This window comes from Topomyia yanbarensis, chromosome 3 (genome assembly GCF_030247195.1).
Source record: "Topomyia yanbarensis strain Yona2022 chromosome 3, ASM3024719v1, whole genome shotgun sequence".
In the NCBI taxonomy this organism is placed as follows: Eukaryota; Metazoa; Arthropoda; class Insecta; order Diptera; family Culicidae; genus Topomyia; species Topomyia yanbarensis.
The window spans coordinates 400829391-400850235 of NC_080672.1; the positions used below are offsets into that span (position 1 = coordinate 400829391).

The 20845-nt window shown below is 42.0% G+C and overlaps 1 protein-coding gene across 1 annotated transcript in view; it reads left to right on the forward strand.

The window, feature by feature from the left end:
* LOC131694171 (klaroid protein-like) overlaps positions 1 to 20845 on the forward strand; it is a 45680-nt gene that overhangs the window by 12322 nt on the left and 12513 nt on the right. Inside the window, exon 5 of the mRNA XM_058982649.1 lies at positions 19112 to 20716. Coding sequence (XP_058838632.1) covers positions 19112 to 20716 — 1605 coding nt within the window. The remainder of the gene's footprint in view (positions 1 to 19111; positions 20717 to 20845) is intronic.

Sequence of the window (20845 nt, forward strand, 5' to 3'; positions counted from 1 at the left end):
AGCTTCGAAAAATGTAAGAGATTTTTCGAAACCACTGGGCATGGTTGTTCTAGAAACGCCTTTGTTTGGCGACACGTTTGTAGATTTCTCCAATAATTGCGGTGCTCGGACAAAGCCCAGGACCGTATTTTTTCCCTTATCCAACTTGTCGAAATTGGCAGGGCGGGCTCAGGACCAACGAAGTCAATCGCTGAACTTGCCCTGGCCAATTCGTCAGCCCATTCATTTCCAGTAATACCGCAATGTCCGGGCACCCAGACAAGGTAGATAGTGTTGACAATGCTTAGTTCTTCGATTTGGGTTCGGCACGCGATCACTAGCTTGGACCGGGATTTGTCTGAGCTAAGGGCCTTGATTGCAGCCTGACTATCGGAGCAGAAGTTTATAACTCTGCCGGACAAACTCAGTTGAAGGGCCGATTGCACCCCGCACATAATCGCAAAGATTTCTGCTTGGAATACAGTACAATATCTACCTAGTGAGTGAGATTGTTCCAATCTCATTTCACGACAGTAGACACCAGCACCAGCACGTCCCTCCATCAGAGAACCGTCAGTGTAACAGACTACTTGCGTTTGTTGTTGTCTTTCCATAAAGCCAGACAACCACTCCTCTCGAGAGGGAATCTTCACATGGAATGTCCTGTAAGGAAAACTACAAGTGAGTGTAATATCGCTGGGAGCAAGAATATCTTCACCCCATGTAACCATTTGTGACCACAATCGTATACGACTGGTAGCAAGATCAACATGATTACTGTTCCAAAGCCCAGTAACCTGCAGTCTGTATGCACATGATAGTGCTTCTTGTTTTAAGTGTATGTGTAATGGTTTGATATTTAGAAGTGCCTCAAGAGCAGCAGTCGGAGTCGTGGTGAAAGCACCAGTCAACGCCATGAGCGCCATTCTTTGCAGATGGTTTAGCTTTGACTGGACTGTCACCACCTCTCCCCTCTGCCACCACACAAGGCATCCGTATGACAGTATTGGACGTACAATTGTCGTGTAAATCCAATAGATGTATTTAGGTTTGAGACCCCAGGTCTTTCCAAAAGTTCGTCTGCACTGCCCGAAGGCCATGCACGCTTTCTTGACTCTGAACTCAATGTGAGCAGACCAATTCAGTTTGGAATCCAATATGACTCCAACGTATTTGACTTGATCCGCACACAGTAGCTCAGAATCAAAGAACTGCAAGGGACGAACCCCGGTTGTTATTCGCTTCTTCGTGAAAAGAACCATTGAAGTTTTGCTTGGGTTAACTGATAGTTTAACTTGTCGACACCACTGTTCGACAGCTCTTAATGCCTGTTGCATCAAGTCAAAGATTGTTCCGATGCAAAATCCAGTAATTAGTATTTGGTAATCGTCAGCAAACCCGTAGGTTGGAAATCCAAGCTCATTGAGTTTCTTCAACAAGCCGTCAGCTACTAAGTTCCATAACAAAGGTGACAGAACGCCGCCCTGAGGACAACCGCAAATACTCAACTTCCGTATCTCAGCCTGTCGCAGTGACGAGCAAAGCATGCGGTTACTAAGCATTGCGTTTATCCAACCTGAGATACATGCAGGTATCCCATGACCGCGCGTCGCTTCCAGAATAGACTGGAAGGACACATTGTCAAAAGCACCCTCAATATCTAGGAATACACCCAAGCTAGATTGCTTGAGCGAGAAGGCTTTCTCAATGTTGTAAACAACATCGTGAAGCAGAGTGATCGTGGATTTCCCACACTGATATGCATGTTGCATTTTGTGCAGTGGATATTCAACTAAACTAACGTTCCTGATGTGATGATCGATTATCCGTTCCAAAGCTTTCAGAAGAAAAGAACTTAAGCTGATTGGCCTAAAACTCTTGGCTTCTTCATAGCTTGAGCGCCCCCCTTTGGGAATAAATCTAACAGTTATTTCTCGCCATGCTTTCGGGATATACCCGGTAGCAAGACTGGAAAGCAAAATCTTTTTCAAGACATGTTTAAGAATATCAAATCCCTTTTGCAGTAGCACGGGAAGTATCCCATCTTTTCCGGGTGATTTGTATGGAGCAAAGCTGTCAACTGCCCACTTGACCGATTCAGAGGAAACCAATGTGCGTGCTAACGCCCACGAGTCCGAATCACCAGAATGAGATCTGTGAACGTTGATCAACTCCGGATCGATACAGCCTGGAAAGTGTGTGTCGAAGAGACAATTAAGAACATCTTTTTCGTCCGTCACATAAACACCATCTCTGGTTTTCAAGGAGTTCATCTGAAAATCATTCGATTTGGAGAGAATTTTATTTAATCTGCTAGCCTCGTTCAGACTAGAGACATTAGTGCATAGGCTTTGCCAGCCAGCCCGTTCTGCAGATCTAAGACATTTCTTATATGCACTACGAGCTGACCTGAAAGCCCTGGAGTCATCACGCTGACGCCGATTCCAAGCTCTTCTCATAACTTTCTTCATTCTTTCAAGCTCAGCCCTCCACCAAGGGGTTCCCCTAGTCGATTTAACAGTACGAAGTGGACAAGCTTCTTCGTAGGATGCTAATATGAATGAGTTTGTCGTATCCACGACGTCATCTAAGTCGTCTAGTTGACTAATTGTTGGAAAATATCCATGAAATTTAGTCGCCAAGTTTTCCAAAAAGAGGTCCCAGTTTGTAGATTTAGGATTACGATAGGTCACCACATTGAAGGTGACATCAAAATGCTCGAAAAATATATATTTATGATCGGATAGAGACGGTTCAGTTTCATTTGGAACCTGCCAATTTCCCAGTTCATGCAAAATTCTATCAGAGCAAAGTGTTATGTCTAACACCTCCTCCCTCCCAGACCTCGCAAAAGTTGGTCGGTTTCCCACATTCAGAATATGGAGATTTGTACTACTTATGTACTCCATCAGTTCAGAGCCTCTCAGATTGATGTCTGAGCTGCCCCAAATGATGTGATGAGCATTCGCATCACTGCCGATAATGAGCGGAAGCCCATTTCTGCTACAATATGATACAACGCTTTTGAAATCATCAGAAGGAGATGATTCGTTATGCGGTAGGTATGCTGAACAATATATATATTTTTTGTCTACGTTTCCGACAGTCAATGTAACTGTGACAACACAGATATCGCGAGTTGTGAGCTCCGATATGAGACACGCGACAATAGCCTTATTTGCAAGAATGCAAGCACGAGGCATTTCACGTGGGTTAGTCATGCCTGTCTTGTTGTAAGCAATGAAGGCAGTGTTAAGTAACTTTCCAAAATAGAAGTTTCCTTTATGGAAATACGGTTCTTGAACCAATGCTATGGAAGCTTTACCTTCCTGCATGAGTCGAGATAAATTCATAGTTGCTGTACGTTTATGTTGGAGATTGACTTGTGCTATTCTAACCATTTTTGATTAGAGAACTGTACATTTCATCTCCAACACAAATTGCACAACAACTAGAGGACACCAAGCGAGTTGGGATGTTAACGCATTTAGCGAGCCATATCAGGTTTAAATGGGACATGATCATTTGATTCCCACGATTTGCGAAGAAAATAATGGTCCACTGTGTCAGAGATTCGCATAACACAGCAAGGGCAAAACCCAAAATGCTCCGTGCGCGACTGGCATATTTTAGACCCTCCAATCATTAAGTCCTCGGCACGGAACTACACCTTGACTTAGGGTCTCCTACTTTCAGTCGCCTCCTACGACATGGCAGCAGGACTCCAGTGGCTCAATTCTAGGCCGGATACCACACGGCCTCTGGGCAGGTTCATCTGTACACATCGAAATTTGATAATCGAAACTCAACAAAACTTCACCTAAGTACCATCAGCCGAGAGTCTCTGCAAACCCCCAGCCAACAAAAATTCGGCAAAATTAAGTGGATCATCGGTGAAAAAAATCGGTGTGTAGAGTGAACGTTCCGCTGCGTAATGCAGCATACTGGGGAGTTCGCCCGACTTTTCCCAGGCTCCGTTCGCCATTGAGAATGTTTTAAACCCCCTCAACAATTTTACCCATAGCACGGGTCGCATGACACTATGGAATTGGGGTTCCCTGTTTGGTAGATTTTTACCACTGAAACAGGTAGTCCGTAGTGTTATTCTTAGCCGGTTGAAACAACCACTACCGACACTACACGGCTTATCTAGGCTGTTCGGTGAAAGAAGCTGACATTGAAGAACAGCTTCCATATTTAGATGGGCGAACAGCCGCAGAAGGAAGGAAGGAAGGAAGGATAATGGGAGGAGAGGGATTTGGGCTAAGCGCTTATTTAAAGGCGGCGCTGACTCGCCTTGTCAGGGCTGCTTTAGGGCATGTGGTATTTAGGCCTAGGACGTATAGGGCCCACTACCTCGTCCTACCACACCCGCAGTCAGCCCCCGCTGCTGGTTCGGGTCGCGAATCACAACTAGTTGCTATCGCGATTAAGCATTATCCACCACCTATGACCCGCCCGGTTGCTTGCAGCTCAGCTTCCCACGTAGCGTTCCTCCACCACCACGGGGCCCGGGAGGAACGCTACGTGGTCCTGGTTCCTGGTCAACTTCTTGCGGTTCTGCTTTGAGTTCAGCGCAGCAGCCCATGCCGGCACGCCATACCTGAGTAATGAGAATGAGACACCCGCCAGAAGACATCTCTCGCTGGATTTTTTTCTCGGTTGCTGACCAGTATTACCTCCATCTTGGTGTAAGCCAGCTGCAACTTGACGTCAGCTATCCAGGTTTCCACGATTTCTATTGTTTCTATCCGGGAAGCAGCCTTCGTTCAGGCATTTCTGTAGAACTGTCTTGAATATGTCCGGAAACGCCAGGATCGCGGTCTTCAGTGCCACGTTGGGGATACTGTCTGGACGGGAAGCTTTCTTCACTTTTAGCCCTTTCGTTACTATAAGGAGATCGTCGTTGGAGACTCGATTGTCACCAGCATTTGCACCGTCATGGTAAGCATTGCCCCAGAGGTTAGCATCTATTTCTCTACACACCTCTTTGTAGCAGGTGGACCTACTAAGCACTATCTCGCCTTTAAGGCGACTCTAGTCGCCCGGAATGTTACTTTACACTGCTCTCTGAACGTATCTTATGGCTTTGGGGCTTTTTCCATAAAAAGGTCTTTGTCGAAGTCTTTTATTTTTCACTTCCGCTCGCCAGTCCTTACTCCGCGTTACAATACAATTCGGCCGACCAATGGTGTAGTGGATCGCCTGGTGGTCGCTATGTGTGTACTGCTCACTAACTCGTCAATTCATGTTCATCAGCGAGGGATTTCAGAATGTTACCTCGATGATGGATTCCTAGCTGTCTTCAAGGAATGTGCTAGCGGAACCTTCGTTGCAAGTGTTACATTCAGCTTCGCTAGGGCTTTCGACAATGTCACCTCTTGCGTTGGTCAGCCTGCTGCCTCTCTCAACGGCACAAGCGTTAAAGTCTCCTTCTATAGCAACCGGCATTAGTCCGTTAGTTGGTTAGTGCGTCCAGCATCGTACTGCTGTGGTGTCCATCTTGGGGGAGCATATGAATATTCCGTTGAACCTGGCGATCACCGAGTCTATCCACCACCTCTTGGTTAGGGAAACCACCCATATCTTGGATTGCTGCCATCTCTGCACTATCCAGTCTGTCGGCGTTATCGGTTCAACGTCGCACATATGGGATATAGGGGGTTCTATACTACCTCAAGGTACAATATCATTCTATACGGATGGTTCTAAAATGGGTGAGCTGACTGGCACGGCAGTCTATGGACCAAGAATTAAAGAAGCGATATCAATGGAAAAGTTGCCTACAGTTTTCCAGGCAGAGGTATACGTAAGCTGACCAACCGTACGGAATTTGGGAGGACAGTACGGATTTTTGGTCGTGTGTCCGGAAAAAATCCTTGTACAGATTTGTCCGGAATTTGCACGGAATTTTCAACCTCAGTGGAAGTGGAAGTACTCCCAGGACAACAAAAAATGTTCCACAAATGGAAACAGACTAAATCATGTTGCAAACTAGTTTCGCAGGTTCCAGAAATGCAATTTTTGTTAGCAAAAGGAAACCGGTGAACAAGAAGAGTGCTAAAAACTTGATTTTTGTAAATTTTCACATAAGCTGTGGGACTAAGCAAACTTTGCGATCTTTTCTAACATAAAAGAAAAAAACTTAACTTTTATCCGCCTCGACTAGTTGTATAAGTCGTTCTCCCAAGTTGGGTGGTATTTTGAAAATCAGTATCTAGCAGCCGCCAAGTCGTTCCATCTAAGTCGAAACGCAATTTACCCGATTAATTTCCGTTATGAAATATACAGTGCTCGATGTACACATTTGGTTCAACTCAATTTGCCTCCTATGAAGGTATCTCAAAATGATATAATATTATACAATTTCTATTTTTAATCTTTTTCGGAACCAAATAATTACCGCTGCAGTTCGATTGTATTCTGTAGATATAATACAATTAAAATCTGCAGTGGATTCTGGAACTCTGTCAAATTTTCCATTTACATAGATTAACATGTTTTTCCTTTAATTTCATTTGCAAGGTTGAACCAAAAATTTCATCATACTCGAAGAACATTAGATACAGAAACGAGGCTGTTAAGTACAATAGAGTATTTAAATTTACGTTAGATTTTCAGCCAAATAAACTGATTGGGTAGCTTGATACACACAAGGAACATAGTGAATATAAGTGCAAAATGCGTTTACACTTATTTTTATATTCCGTAATCAATTTCTTCTGTTGTTGTCCACAAACAACATGGGCATGAATGGGTTCATACTATGTTCACACTACAGAGTTAAATACGTTATTATAATTAGCAACAAGAAAAATGTCATCAAGATAGCGTTAAAACACGTTTTAACTCGCAGTGTGAACGTAGTATAATGTTGTGCGTTTATAAAATTATGGCGTACAGTGATGTACCAAATCGGGTTTCTAAAATTTTGGGGAAAACCCCAAGGTTTCTTTCCCGGTTAAAACGGTTTTGTAATGGAAAGTTTCGGTTTTTTGAAGTTTTTGATGTTTTAATAATAGAAAATTAATGCATTGTTACCTAATTTTTTTTGATTTATGAGCATTATTGTCATTAAGATTTGAATCTGAAAATTTTGATAGGTCTTTCTCGATATATCACTGATCACTGATCCCACATTTCTTTACCAATTATGTATTTAAAAAGCTTTCCAACACAAGCTGAGCTAAGTCCATTGCGTTTCTTACTGCGAATCCACCACCAGCCGAAAGAATTCGGATTGCAATTTGTGAGAGTTCTGATTGCGGAGCGGTCTTTTTGTGCACATTACTCATTTTTGTTGTCGTTTTTTTAGTTGATATTTTTCCGTGAAAATTCATTTAAAAACACAGTTCTTGAGCGTTTTTTCAAAACGTCATATCTGCAATGAGTTACTCTCTTTGTTTACTTTCTCTTCTGTTAATAATTCGGTCATTTTAACATTTATCCCTCAACTCTTTGCATAATATGCTAGTTAAAACCACCGTCTTTCGATTTGTACTGTAAAATAAGTGAAAAGTGTTATAGTGACGCCGTAAAAATCGAAAGAGAAAGTAAACAAAGAGAGTAACTCATTGCAGATATGACGTTTTGAAAAAACGCTCAAGAGTTTACCGTTAACGTTTCAGCCTACTTTTTTATTTCCTTTCAGCCATCCTCAGAACTTTACAATAAGAAAAACAAAATAAAAATAGCGATAAAATTTAAAAAAAAAAATACATTTGAATTTGAAATTATCTTACTTCTTGCCCAAGCGCGTCTTGCCGCCGCTGGGGGAAAATCAAATTTTAACTGATTCTACATGTACTTCTCTCACTGGTGGCGTCTCTCTTCTTTCTCACCAGTGCCGTTGCGCGTCGACGCCGCCAGCTTCGCCTGCACATACAACGGTCTTCTTAATAAGCTACGATCGACGCGCAACGGCACTGGTGAGAAAGAAGAGAGTCGCCACCAGTGAGAGAAGTACATGTAGAATCAGTTAAAATTTGATTTTCCCCCAGCGGTGGCAAGACGCGCTTGGGCAAGAAGTAAGATAATTTCAAATTCAAATGCATTTTTTTTTAAATTTTATCGCTATTTTTATTTTGTTTTTCTTATTGTAAAGTTCTGAGGATGGCTGAAAGGAAATAAAAAAGTAGGCTGAAACGTTAACGGTAAACTGTGTTTTTAAATGAATTTTCACCGAAAAATATCAACTAAAAAACGACAACATTCATGAACGGTGACTGAAACCTTGAAACATTACTCATTTTTACTTTCCACCGAATGAAGTAGGTATTTAGTAAATTTTGTGTGAAAAATTATCTAACTTCGATAAAAGTGAAACAACTTCTAAAATGAGTAACAAGCAGGATAAAAGTTGCTTGGGCGTCACATGATTATTCTGATTATTATTAGGGTAACTATGACTATTGTTCGATGTATTATATAAAACGAGCTGAAATTTTTGGCTGCGGACTAAATGAGTGACCGAAAATAAATGTCGTAAGAACAGAATATGCTTCATAAAACCCTAATAAATATATTAGGTTCTTACAAAGGAATCTTCTTCATCCGACTTTCAATCTTGAATGTAACGTTATACGGATTTAGCTACAAGCCAATTATGCTGGAGGTTTCTTGCCAATTTTTTCGAGTGAGAACTTTCTAAGCGATTCTCATGCTGAAGGATCTCTGTCCGGAATGCTTGATGTTTATATACGATTTTTACTTTTTAAGATAGTTAAAGTGGGTTTTACAAAGCATGTTCTATGCTTACGACTTTAATTTTCGGTCGCTCAAATCTGAATGCAAGATTCTTAAAAAACGCTAAACAAACATTCTAAAGTCGATCAAACGAAAAAAGCAGGTTTCGGCCGGGTTAAAATGATTTGGGAAAAAAACCAGGTTGCAACCCAAATTCTCAGCAGATGAATTTATCCTCAGCGGTACATAATAGAATAGCGGCATAATAGAAATTGTGTTATATATCAGGCTCGTTTGTATCTGTTACTTCTATTTTAGTTATAGGGATGATTTTATATTACGTGGCCATAACCGGAAACTTTAGTGATATGGGAGAACTCACTCTCTTCTAGGATATGAACCATCAATTGCAAATTAAGTATCAGATTCAGGATCCGCGCGCGATCATTCAAGAATACACGCAAATATGCGACTAGCCACATGGTTATAAAATCGAATTTATACACGAGAAGTTACATACACGCTAGCACACGCGACCAACACGTTCACATACAAACACTTGAGCCCCTCGCGATCATCCACGCATACCTACGCTTACGATCTTGCCAACAGGATAACATTCCGGTGACTAAGTGAACGTTCTAGCACTTAAAAATTTATAAACGCGGTCTGATGAATGAGCCTGTACGCTTGTGTTCGCGCGATCATGAATTGGTTACATCCGGAATTCTTCCCCAGCCGTACCTAGTCCCTCAGCTGGACTAATCAGAAAAAATGACGCTCATATCTACTAGACAATACGTTCCATGGCGACATGACCGGGAACTCTAGTGATAGAGCTGATAGTGATAGAGAACTCACTCTCTTCTAGCATCTGAACCATAAACTGAAAATTAAGCATTATATTCACGGTACGTGCGATCATCTAAGAACACACGCGAATATGCAAATGGACACCCGGTTTTAAAATCGAATTAAAGCATGCGAAGTGACACGCGGCACACAAACATCTACGCGACAAACAAATGCCCACGCAATCGAACACAATAACATACAAACGCCCGAGCCCTTCGCGATGGTACACAAAGACGAACATACAATCGCGATCATCTACGCACAACTACGCCCAAGATTTCATAAACACAAAAACGCCCCCAATGATTTTGTGACCCCTACAGCACTTCTAATCCGATTAACGCGGTATCAAGCGCACAAAAATAAACGCTCATTCCAACGCGATCGTAAAGTTCATACCCCTGCATAACTGAATCGTACAGTCGATATCACAATCAGAATCATGGCCTGCTGCAATTGGACTGTAGCAGTAATGAGTGATTCTGATGGGGAGCCCTTCCGTGAACTCAGCTCTACAGCTCCAGTAGCAAACTCTCGAAAAAGAAAGAAAGAAAACAAAATTTAAAATATCTATGAGAATCGCATTCTGTAATAAAATTAGGTTTTTGTCTGCCAGTTAGTATGAAATTTAGGAACATGTTTAAAGCAGTTGCAAGAAAAACATTTTTACCAATTACTTCTCCGCGATGCAACCGCATTAAATATATTTTCATTCTCTTCAGACTTTCGTTGCCAATAAATAAAGCTTTTTTAAAAAAATTTTTTTTTTGAGTTTTAGTTTTTAATAAAATTTTTTAATTTTTTGAAAAATTCACAATTCACAGATGCCATCATACCAGGCATTTAATAATGATAATTTTAGATATTTTGCGCGTGATACGGTCTTTAAAATTATCGCTGTACAGAAAAGTGGAATCGTTACAAAGGATACATGAAAAAACAAATTATGCCTAGATATTTAAATGGTGATTACACGGTAAAATTGCGTCCTTTCTACCTGATCCGTCAATACAAAACACAACAGTATTATTTTATAATCAACACTTTGCAGTTGTCAATGACAGATTCCTACCTCCACATTCTATGATGAAACGGCTCACTATCATAAACCGTAACAGCAGTCGTTAAGAAAACTCATCTCTGACAATTAATACCAATACACAGTCTTCAATACCGTCGCCTGATCCCCAAATGGTTGCCAACTTTGTGACACTTGTTCAGGCAATAACGGCAACTGCAAAACCGTTAAAACTGTGTGCAACTTCAAATCAAAAGCCGAGTTCTCAGTTGGGACGAAGAAAGAAGAAAGATCCAACCGTGCATTTACTGATGAGATGAAATCGAAACGCATAACCATTTTACTTTTAATTTCTCGATTTGTACTCTAAGATTCTAATCAAAGTTCATAATCCCGGGATTGGATGGTCATGAATATTTAAATTCGAAACCTAATTATTTTGAATCGAATGTGCTGAGCAACATAACAGTCTGTATAATTTCGTAAGTTCATTTCGATCGGAGTATCTAATTTTCTACAGAAACCCATATAATTTCAAAGAACCTACCTGCATCGCAAAGAAATTCAGTTCGTTGTGAACTTAACATGAAGAATGTTAAAAAGAAGATATTTTTTTTCTGGATTGATGTTTCGAATGGTCGAACTAGACTTTGATGGTAAACTAAATATAGTTTGGTTCCATAAATTATAACTGCAAATTAAATAACTAATGTTCATGGAGGAAACCGATCAGGACACTCACACAGGTCATAGAGGTTTTAACATTAGGGTTTTAACATTAGGGTCATTTGTCATTTTTTCGTGGTAAAAAAACTGTAACCTTGTGTGCGGGATTGGCAATCGAACCAATCGATTTACCAACTACGCTATACCAACCCCTAAAATCATTGTTAAAAATTCCAAAAAATATAGTAAACAAGAAAAATACTAAACAGTCTAAGAATTTTTCCTAGCCTACAGTTGGTCGGCTTAGGTATACGCAATATTCACCTGCTCGGAGGTGTGTAGGAAACGAAATTACAGACATGCAAAAATCGCAATCTTTTCAGACCGCCAAGCAGCACTGATGGTATTAAGGTCGTCAAAATGTGAGTCCAAACTGGTTTGGGAGAGCATCACATTTTTACAACTATTGGCAACTCCTAATAAAGTAATGATATTCTCGGTACCTGGCCACTAAGGAGCCGGTGGTTGAGTGGTAAACGTGACCGCCACTCATTCCAGTTGGCCCTGGGTTCAATTTCAGTCGAGGTCGTTGCGATTTTTCTGAGATGATAAAATCTGTGGTCACGTCACGTCGGAAGGGAAGTAAAGCCGTTGGTCCCCGGTCCATGATATCTGGTCCAGATAGAGTGGAGTCACCTCTCTGGCGTCGGTAACAAAGAAGTAAAATCCAACTTCTATACTTACTAACAAATATCATCCTCTCGTGATACTTGTGGAGTGCTCAGTAGTATATACGGCTTCTAGCAAAAGTATCGGACTAATCATTCCTTCCCTTTCTCTTCCGCGATCTATGCTCGATCCTGGCCGATACCGGTATTGATCAATAACACTTTAGGATTACCAGGAGATGCACATTGAAAGATGTTTCGCTACTCCCAAGCAACTTCAGCTAGTCCAGATCGATAACGGAGTAGCAGCCAGGGGTGGTCGCACAAGCTTAAGCTCAAGCTCAAGGAATCGATGATAACGAAATGGCCGACGAATCAGCCAGGCGTGGTTCATCAAACATGCTAGAACTTTCGGCTTGGGCAAGAGACCAACTACTAAACGACTGGCGTTACGTAAAAGGTGCTCGACAAGCTAAGAAATTCATCCATCCAGATACAACGAGAGCCAAAAAACTAGTGGATCTAAAACGTAAAGATTTACGTATAATCACAGGTTTATTTACGGGACATTGTCCTGCTAAGTACCATCTGAAAAAACCTGTTTTAATTGCAATTGTGCCTTTCTCAATCATGAACACGAGAATGTTTACGTTGTTTATATTCATTAAAAGTTTTCAAATGCAAATATTACATTTTATTATTATACATGACATGACAAATTTGTAAAAGAAAAAACAGGCACGGTAATATTGAACTGAAAAAAGGTGTAAAACCGGCAAAGTCCCAAAAAGTCGATTCTTATAAAAAAAATCGTGATAACAGAAAGTCTCGACGTTTCATGCATTTTAAAGATGTTTGGCATCAAAAATACGAATTCGATTTCTGAAATTTCATGGGGTCTCCCCCCTTTGAAAAAAAATGAGTTCCGGCTTTCATATGTGACCGGACGGTTCAGTCTATATTTCCGGAACCATATAAGCTATCCGTGCGAAATTTTACAGACATCTGTGGGGATAATATAGCTATCATTTGGGCCTAAGTTTGTGAAAATCGGCCCAACCATTTCCGAGAAACTGATATGAGTTTGCTAGTTTTGAAAGATGGCCGCTTTTCCCGGGCACCTCCGGAACCGTCTATGGTGGTCAATGTAGTCAACGAAAGTTTGTTTGGCCGTCGGTGACCTAGAACTGCAAATTTAAGTTGTTTGAGAGACATTTTAGCGAAATTTATACCTTTTTTGCTTTCATCGGAGTATCGGTTTGAATCACAATTTGCTATGTGATCGCGCGCCACAACCCTAACTCCGGAACCGGAAGTCGGTTCGGGATAAAATTTAATAGCCATTTACGGGGACGCAACATCTTTCATTTGAGACTAAGTTTGGTTGATTCGGTCTAGCCATCTCCGAGAAACCGATGTGACTGTTATTCTGAATTTGGATACTGCTGCCGGGGCTTCCAGAACCGATGATGGTGACCAATGTGACCAAAGAAACTTTGAATGGCTGTTAGTGACCTAGTACTACAAATCGAAACAGTTGTGGTCACATTTTGGAAAAAATTTCACCATTATACATTCATTGCAGAATTTATTAACATCGACATTTTCTGCGTGATCATACTCATCACCCTGTAATTCTGGAACCGGAAGTCGGATCCATTAGAAATTCAATAGCTGCCTATGGGAACGTTGCATCTTTCATTTGGGACTAAGTTTGTGAAAATCGGTGCAGCCATCTCTGAGAAAAGTGAGTGAGATTGTGTTCGCATACACACACACAGACGCACATACACACACACATACATACACGCAGACATTTGCCGAACTCGACGAACTGAATCGAATGGTATATGTCACTCGGCCCTCCGGGCCTCCATTAAAAAGTCGGTTTTCAGAGCAATTGCAACACCTTTCTATTGAGAAAGGCAAAAATTGGCAAAAGTTAAGATGACATTTGTTGATTCTGTAACTATGAGCCCGAGAGCTCGGAACATATTTTCTGCCATTGTGCAGTAGTATTTCTTCGAAGGGATAGCCATTCTTAATAATGTACTACCCGGTTGGGACGACACATGTGGACAAACAAACAACTCGCTTCCAACTACATTGGATTCGGGCAATTTGTAACATGTAGAGCAAACTGGGGCAGCCACAAAAGTTAACCTGAATAGTGGTCGCATGATACGCCTTCCTCAACCTGATTGACATCTGTTCTTTCTCCAGGTTACATTACTCTTAGTGCGCTCCTCACTTCGTCTTCCGTTGTTATCGCCTCCAGATTCCTGCACTCGACCACCGCTTCTTGAATTAAAGCTCTCACGTTAGCTTCTCTCACCGCTTCCACCACGATTTCGAGCGATCAATGTATCCTTCTTCTGCTCTAACAGCATTGGGTGCGCCTGGTTCTTACTACGTTCGCCCCCAGCTCAATATGGTCCGCGCTCCGTAGACAGAACTATCGAAAATCTAGTACCGTATACGTTGATTGCGGGGATCCTAGAATCTGATGGGATAACTTCAGCCTCGTCCATGTATGGTGTCCTGATTCTGTTAGTTCCTTCCTTCCCTCGTCTTTTGATAATCTTTCTTTTTCGCAGGATAGCCACTTCATCGGGATACGTTTCACCAAATACAAATATTTGGTTTCACTTTGAACAATGGTTGACTACGCAAGTGTCACTTTTTGTTGCGTGATAAGTCCTGCTGCTAACAAATTCAGAGCCGTAGCCAAGAGCGCCAACCTTAGGGGAACGTTAAAATCTTGGTCTGCTTTTTAAAATAAGTGAGGTTAAGTCATGAAATTAGTCAGGATAGGAGTATCATTCCCAGGGTACACACAAAATTATTGTTTGAAAGTCGAACTGAATAAGAAAGTTAAAGCAGACAGCAGAAAGGCGCATATCTGAGACTACCAAAGGCGTCAGAAGACTACGCCACGGTCCTGTCAGTCTAGAATAAACAACAAACAAGACAAAGACTTCAAATTTCAACAAAAATTGCGAAAAATGTTGCAAACTTTTTCCGCTCGTTTTCTCAGATTCATTGGAACAAGGGGAACGGAAATGTGGTCATGGTCAGTAAAGCAAGCCGCCTTATTAAAACTGTCGCAAAGATCGTAGAGTAAGCTAGATCAATTATCATCCAGAAGATAACCCCATGCCATACCATGAAAATTTAAGTCTCCTCGACACCGGGAGAAGATCCGTAATATCACAAAGTTGCCGGTTTCCAACCTAGGTCTAACCAATTCTGCACTAAGTTGAATCTCTGGTTGAAATGTCACATGGTTTTTGATGTTCCTGGAAGCGTTGGAAACTCCTTGTTTCTTCTGAGTTTGGAATAGCTTCTTTATGCACAGTATCTAAGTTATTTGAAAAGATTGTTTTGGATTTCATCACCCATAACTACTCCGATTACATATCCGAGACCCAACACGGTTTCATGCCTAAACGATCACTTTCTACTAACTTAATACCATACACATCCTTCATCATCCGTTCCTTGCATGCAAGACTACAAGTAGACACCATATACATCGACTTTCCGGCAGCCTACGACAAGATCAACCACCACATAACTGTTTCTAAACTAGACAGGCTTGGATTCGGCGGCTCTTTTTTGGATTGGCTTCACTCCTATCAATCTGGACGAGAAATGGTTGTAAAAATTGGAGAGTGCACGACCTCTTCATTTGCTTCCAGATCTGTGGTTCGTCAGGGTAGTCATCTTGGACCTTTCATATTATTGCTCTAACTCAACGACTTGAATCTCTCGATAAAATGTGTGAAGTTATCATTTGGCGACGACTTTAAACTATTCCACCTTGTTAAAACATTCACCGATGCTGAATTGTTACAGTCCCAGTTCGATATATTCATAAATTGACGTCATTGTAACAGGATGCAACTGAATGCTGCTAAATGCTCAGTCATCTCTTTCACCCGCAAACATTCCATGATCAAATTCGACTACAATATTTCTCAGAGTGTTCTTCAACGTGAATCGTCCGTGAAGGACTTGGGAGTTCCGGTAGATTCAAAACAGAATTTTAAAGAATTTCTAAAGCTTCCAAACTTTTAGCATTTATTTTTCGTGTTACAAGAGAATTAGTTGATGTACACTGTTATACACACACAAAAGCGTTATAGTGTGCTTAGGTTCGCTCTACGCTTGAATATGCAGCAGTTGTTTGGGCACCTTATTACCAAAACGATTGTCCGATTCACACTTCGGCGATTTCCATGGAGATATCCTCTAAATCTCTCGTCCTGCTCTGATCACTGCAGGCTCATCGATCTCGATCTCCTATCTGGATGTTTCCAAAGCAGATCTTCTTCAATCACGAAACGACTGTCCTGATCTTCAGTTATCGGTAGCCTTCGATCCCATCCATTCTTTCGTCTTCCTATTGCCAGAACCAATTATGAGCCGTTCGCCAGTATGTGCCGTTCATTCCCACGTCTTCGAATTTCATCTTTCCCGTACCGTCACTAAGCGATTGTTCGTTAATTCCTTGTCAAGGTAGCTTTTGTCCCTATTTTAGTTATAGTTAAAGATGAGGAGGTTTTATGCCTGCAGGAGAAAGGGTTTAAATGAAACCTAGCTCCAAGGGGCTTTTCCCTGCTCCACATAAAACAATTAAAAAAATAAAATAATAAATAGAAATGACCAGGTGCTGTTTACTGCGGATTTGTGGCAAAACTTTTTCTTGCTGGTATATTTAGCGACCTTTCAAAAAAATGTTACGAAGACTCAATAATGCATGCATAATGCTCGGCACAAACAACCAATCATGCAAACGATCCTTGTCGAATAAGACGCGAAGCAGTCTCGCCAAAAGGTCACCCGACACTAGTTTGAAGGTCCGGTGCGATTGTCACTCAAAATCTTCGCTCACTGGAGCAAGGTGTCATGGAAACAGACAGTATCGTCCTTCAGTAGATCCACGCATGCCAAGTTCGAATCGATAACTACAGCATCGATCTCAACTTTGTGAGCGGACATGTAAACGCGTTAGTTCGTCATGAAATTTTGTCGCCAGTAGCGTCATTTGTTTGCCTTAGACAAAATATCACAATCCTGAGCTTATCTAGGCGAACTTTCGAGATATCTGGAATAGCTGAATATTTCTTTGATCCGAAAGAAGATCGGATACGGTCAAAACCAGTTTAATATGTTTGATTTTAAATGGAAGCGGCGATGAATCTTGTTTGACAGCCATTTTAGGATCATTTGTGTCAATATACACGTAATATACTGTAGAGTATTTATTGTCTTCCTGAAAATCGGGCACACCTCAAAAGCATTGGTACCTCGAAAAAAGTCTCCATGCACAATTTGAGCGCAATCAAAAAACAATGTCATGAAGCGTCGAGATAGAGTAGGGAGTAGGTGGGTCATTTCCATGTACACAAATTATTATTTGAAAGTCGAACTGAAAAAGAAAGCCACAGTAAACATCAATGGGGCGCAAAACTAAGACTCCACCAAGGGCGCCAGAAGACCACGCTACGGCTCTGGTAACGATTCGTTTCTAGCTTTCGGTATCGGTGAACGTACGCCACCGCTCGCGTACGTTTCCTCGCTAGGGTCGAAGAATATATGTAGAGGTAGAATCATGACCACCTTGATCGAATATTCTGAAAAGTAGTAGCGAGAAATGCGTATCTGGTCCATGTGTGGGAACAAGGCCGTCAAACGTGTCTCTGTGTTCTCTTTCAGTTTTAACGGTAACTGCTGGTCCCATTTGGTTTTGGCTACGACCTGCTACGTGGTGTTGGGTGAGCCGTCTCAATCGTTACTGTCGTGGGGAACGTGAAGACGTCTTCTTCAGATCTCCTGTATATATCTAGCTTGCATTCCATGGAACTGTTTTTGTCCAGTTGGCGCATGTCTACGAAACTGACTCGCCCTCTTCGATCCGCTCGATAGCCTTTTTGGAATCTGACAACCAGTTGTGCAGGTGGAACCCACCAAGGGCGTGGACGAGCCCAGTATATATCGCTATTTTCACCGCTTCCTCCACGTTGTCTGAACTGTCCAAATAATCGTCGACATAATGTTTCAAAGTTGTGGCATCAACAACCAGTAAATCTCAGGCAAGTTCTTCTCCATTCCCGTTCGTGATATGTTGCGCTGGACATGGTAAACACGCAGTCCCAAAGTGCTATCCATCACATACACTGTCGGTTCCACACTTGGGGCATTCTGCTAAAAGGTCCGTTGAACACGATCTTTCCGTCGAATTTTAACTTGGAGGAATATCTCTTTTAAATCTGCGTAGAGAGCGATTCGTCCGTACCAATGCTCCTGCCAATCCCTGAGTCTTTCTAAATTCGTCGTTCCAAGCACTGCAACCGTCGATTTCCTTCGGATAACTATCAAGAAACTTCAAGCATTCATCTCTTCACATTAGTCTTATCTTGAACCGCTGCCCGACACGCTCCGTCGTTTTCTGTAGTTCGTATGTTTTACTTCTCTTGATATCCTACAGCCTCACTAAAAAGAACTGTTTAACGAGATCTTGCAGTGATCTGGCACTTGCAGATCTGAAAGCTGCGGGCACGATTCAAATATGTGTCTTGTTTCCCGTACACAGTCCACCCGAGTCGCAACCTCGTCGAAATCAGTTGTACAGGCTGCCTTTCTCGTATTTTGTGTATGGCAGTCACTTGAGCATTGTCGCTAATGATAAGAATGCAAGGAAATGCATTCTCGTAGTCATTGGTCTGAAGACGTACATATTGGGCACACGTTACTCAGCATCAACTTCGCCACATTGGCTTCTGCACAAATCTTTATCACAATACGCTGAGACTCGATCTCGATTCGTTTCACATTAGCCACCCTCTGCAGATACAGTGGGAGCCAATTTCCTCTAACACGCAATTCCATTACAATCTCTTCGTCGATATTTCAACTCTTTATACAGATATTCAGCGGCCCATTTAAAATGGGTATCAATTTGTGTTTCTATTAGCATAATGCTAAATTTTCTGGGGATTGACAATTACTCTAAAAACCTTTATATAACCCTGTGGCAGTCGCGCTAGTGCACTGACTGCACGCTGCTCTGAAAACCTAGCGAAGCCGCGGCTGCTCGTTCAGTAAGCCATTAGCGCGACTTCCGGAGGGATAATCAAGCTCTACCCTGCTAGTAGATAATGTCCTACTCGTTCTATCCAAACGTATCTTAAATTTCACAAACTTTCAAACATGTTCTTTCTTTCATCGCCCACAGCCTACCTCCTGGCGGATGAAGACCAAACCATCGTCCTGCCGGCATCGAAACGTGCCTCATTTGCCCTGTCCTCGCTATCCAACGTCCTACCATCAATGAGCGGTGAAGATTTTGACCGCTTCAAAGCCAATCTGTTCCAGAAGCTAGACTGGCGAGAGTCCAGTTTCTCCTGGCGATCGCTACTACCTTCCTTCAGCTTCAGCTTCTGGACCTTTTCTGGATCTGGATCACAGTACGAGAAACTGCGAAGCAATTTGCAAAATACTCTTAGCAGGGAAGAGTATGACAGTCTGATGCAGCACATCGATGCGTACATTGAGGGGCTGCTGACGGAAAAGTATTTGCAAAAGGAACAACGTGAAGCGCAGGCAAAGCAAAGACTAAGTCCGGAAGTGACGCTACACATTGCCAATATGGTACAACAGAACCTGAGGGAGTACAACTACAAACTAAGCCAGGACGATGTGGATCATGTTGCCGAGAAAGTGAGGATTGAGTTGCTCGCTAGCTACCCGAATGTGTTCAGTCGAGATACAGCAGAAAAAGATGACCGTACTAAACGAGAAGCGACAGTGGAAGTATCTAAGGAAACGCTAGTTGAGTTGCAAAGATTAATCAAGCAGGAAATCAGCATTACGAATAATAATTTTGTAATCAGTGATCAACAGTTGGAGGAAGTTCTTCTGAAGATTTTATCCTCAAGCAGACTTGTGGAGTTGATAGATTCTAGAGTTCTATTACAGACGAAAGATTCTAAAAAACAACATGAAAGTCAAGCAGCTTTGATTGAGAATTTGAAAAATGAAATCACCGAAATCAAAACACATTTCACGGAGAAACTTCTCGCTAGCAGTTTGATGGTGGAGGACAATTTGAAATCGCTCAGGGAAAATCAGGACAGGATTGCCGATCAGGTTCACAGTTATCGGATCGAAAATGATGAAAAGTATGTTCGGTTACTGGCTAGTATCGACGAGCGCTTAGCTGCTGCGCAGCAGGAGCAGTTCGCTGGACTGAATACTATTATCAAGAAGAATATTATTACTATTCTTGGGCTGAATGTGCAGGAAGATTTCACCGACGAGGATCTTAAAACCTGGATCAGCAATCTATTCGTAGCGAAGGACTATCTGGAGAGTCGTCTGAAAGAGTATCAGGAGGGGGTCAGCGCTTTGATTCAGCAAGAGATGGAAAGGTCCGCTGTAACGTTGATGAAGGACATAAGTGAAAAGATACAGACAGAAGTTCTTGCCTCGATTCAGTCGTTTAAGAATGAGGTAAACATTGATGCAAAAGCTGGCGGAATACCGTCCGAGAATGGTGGGAGTGGTGGTGGTATTACGGAAGACCACGTGCGAAGGATTGTCCGGGATGCTCTCCGTATCTACGATGCGGATAAAACGGGACTAGTAGATTACGCGCTTGAGTCCGCCGGTGGGCAAATTCTGTCCACCAGGTGTACGGAAAGCTATCAGACGCACTCGGCGCAGATTTCGATATTTGGGATTCCACTGTGGTATCCGACCAACACACCGAGGACCGTCATTTCGCCCACCATGCAGCCTGGGCAGTGTTGGGCCTTCTCCGGGTTTCCCGGGTATCTTGGTGAGTAGAGATGTGTCGATTTGCTTAAAGTAGAGTTTCATAGCGGATAGCGGCATTAGGGCAAGATATTACTGCAAACTCCTGTAAGTTGATAGAAAATTGAATTATTCGTCGATTCCGTTTAAAAGT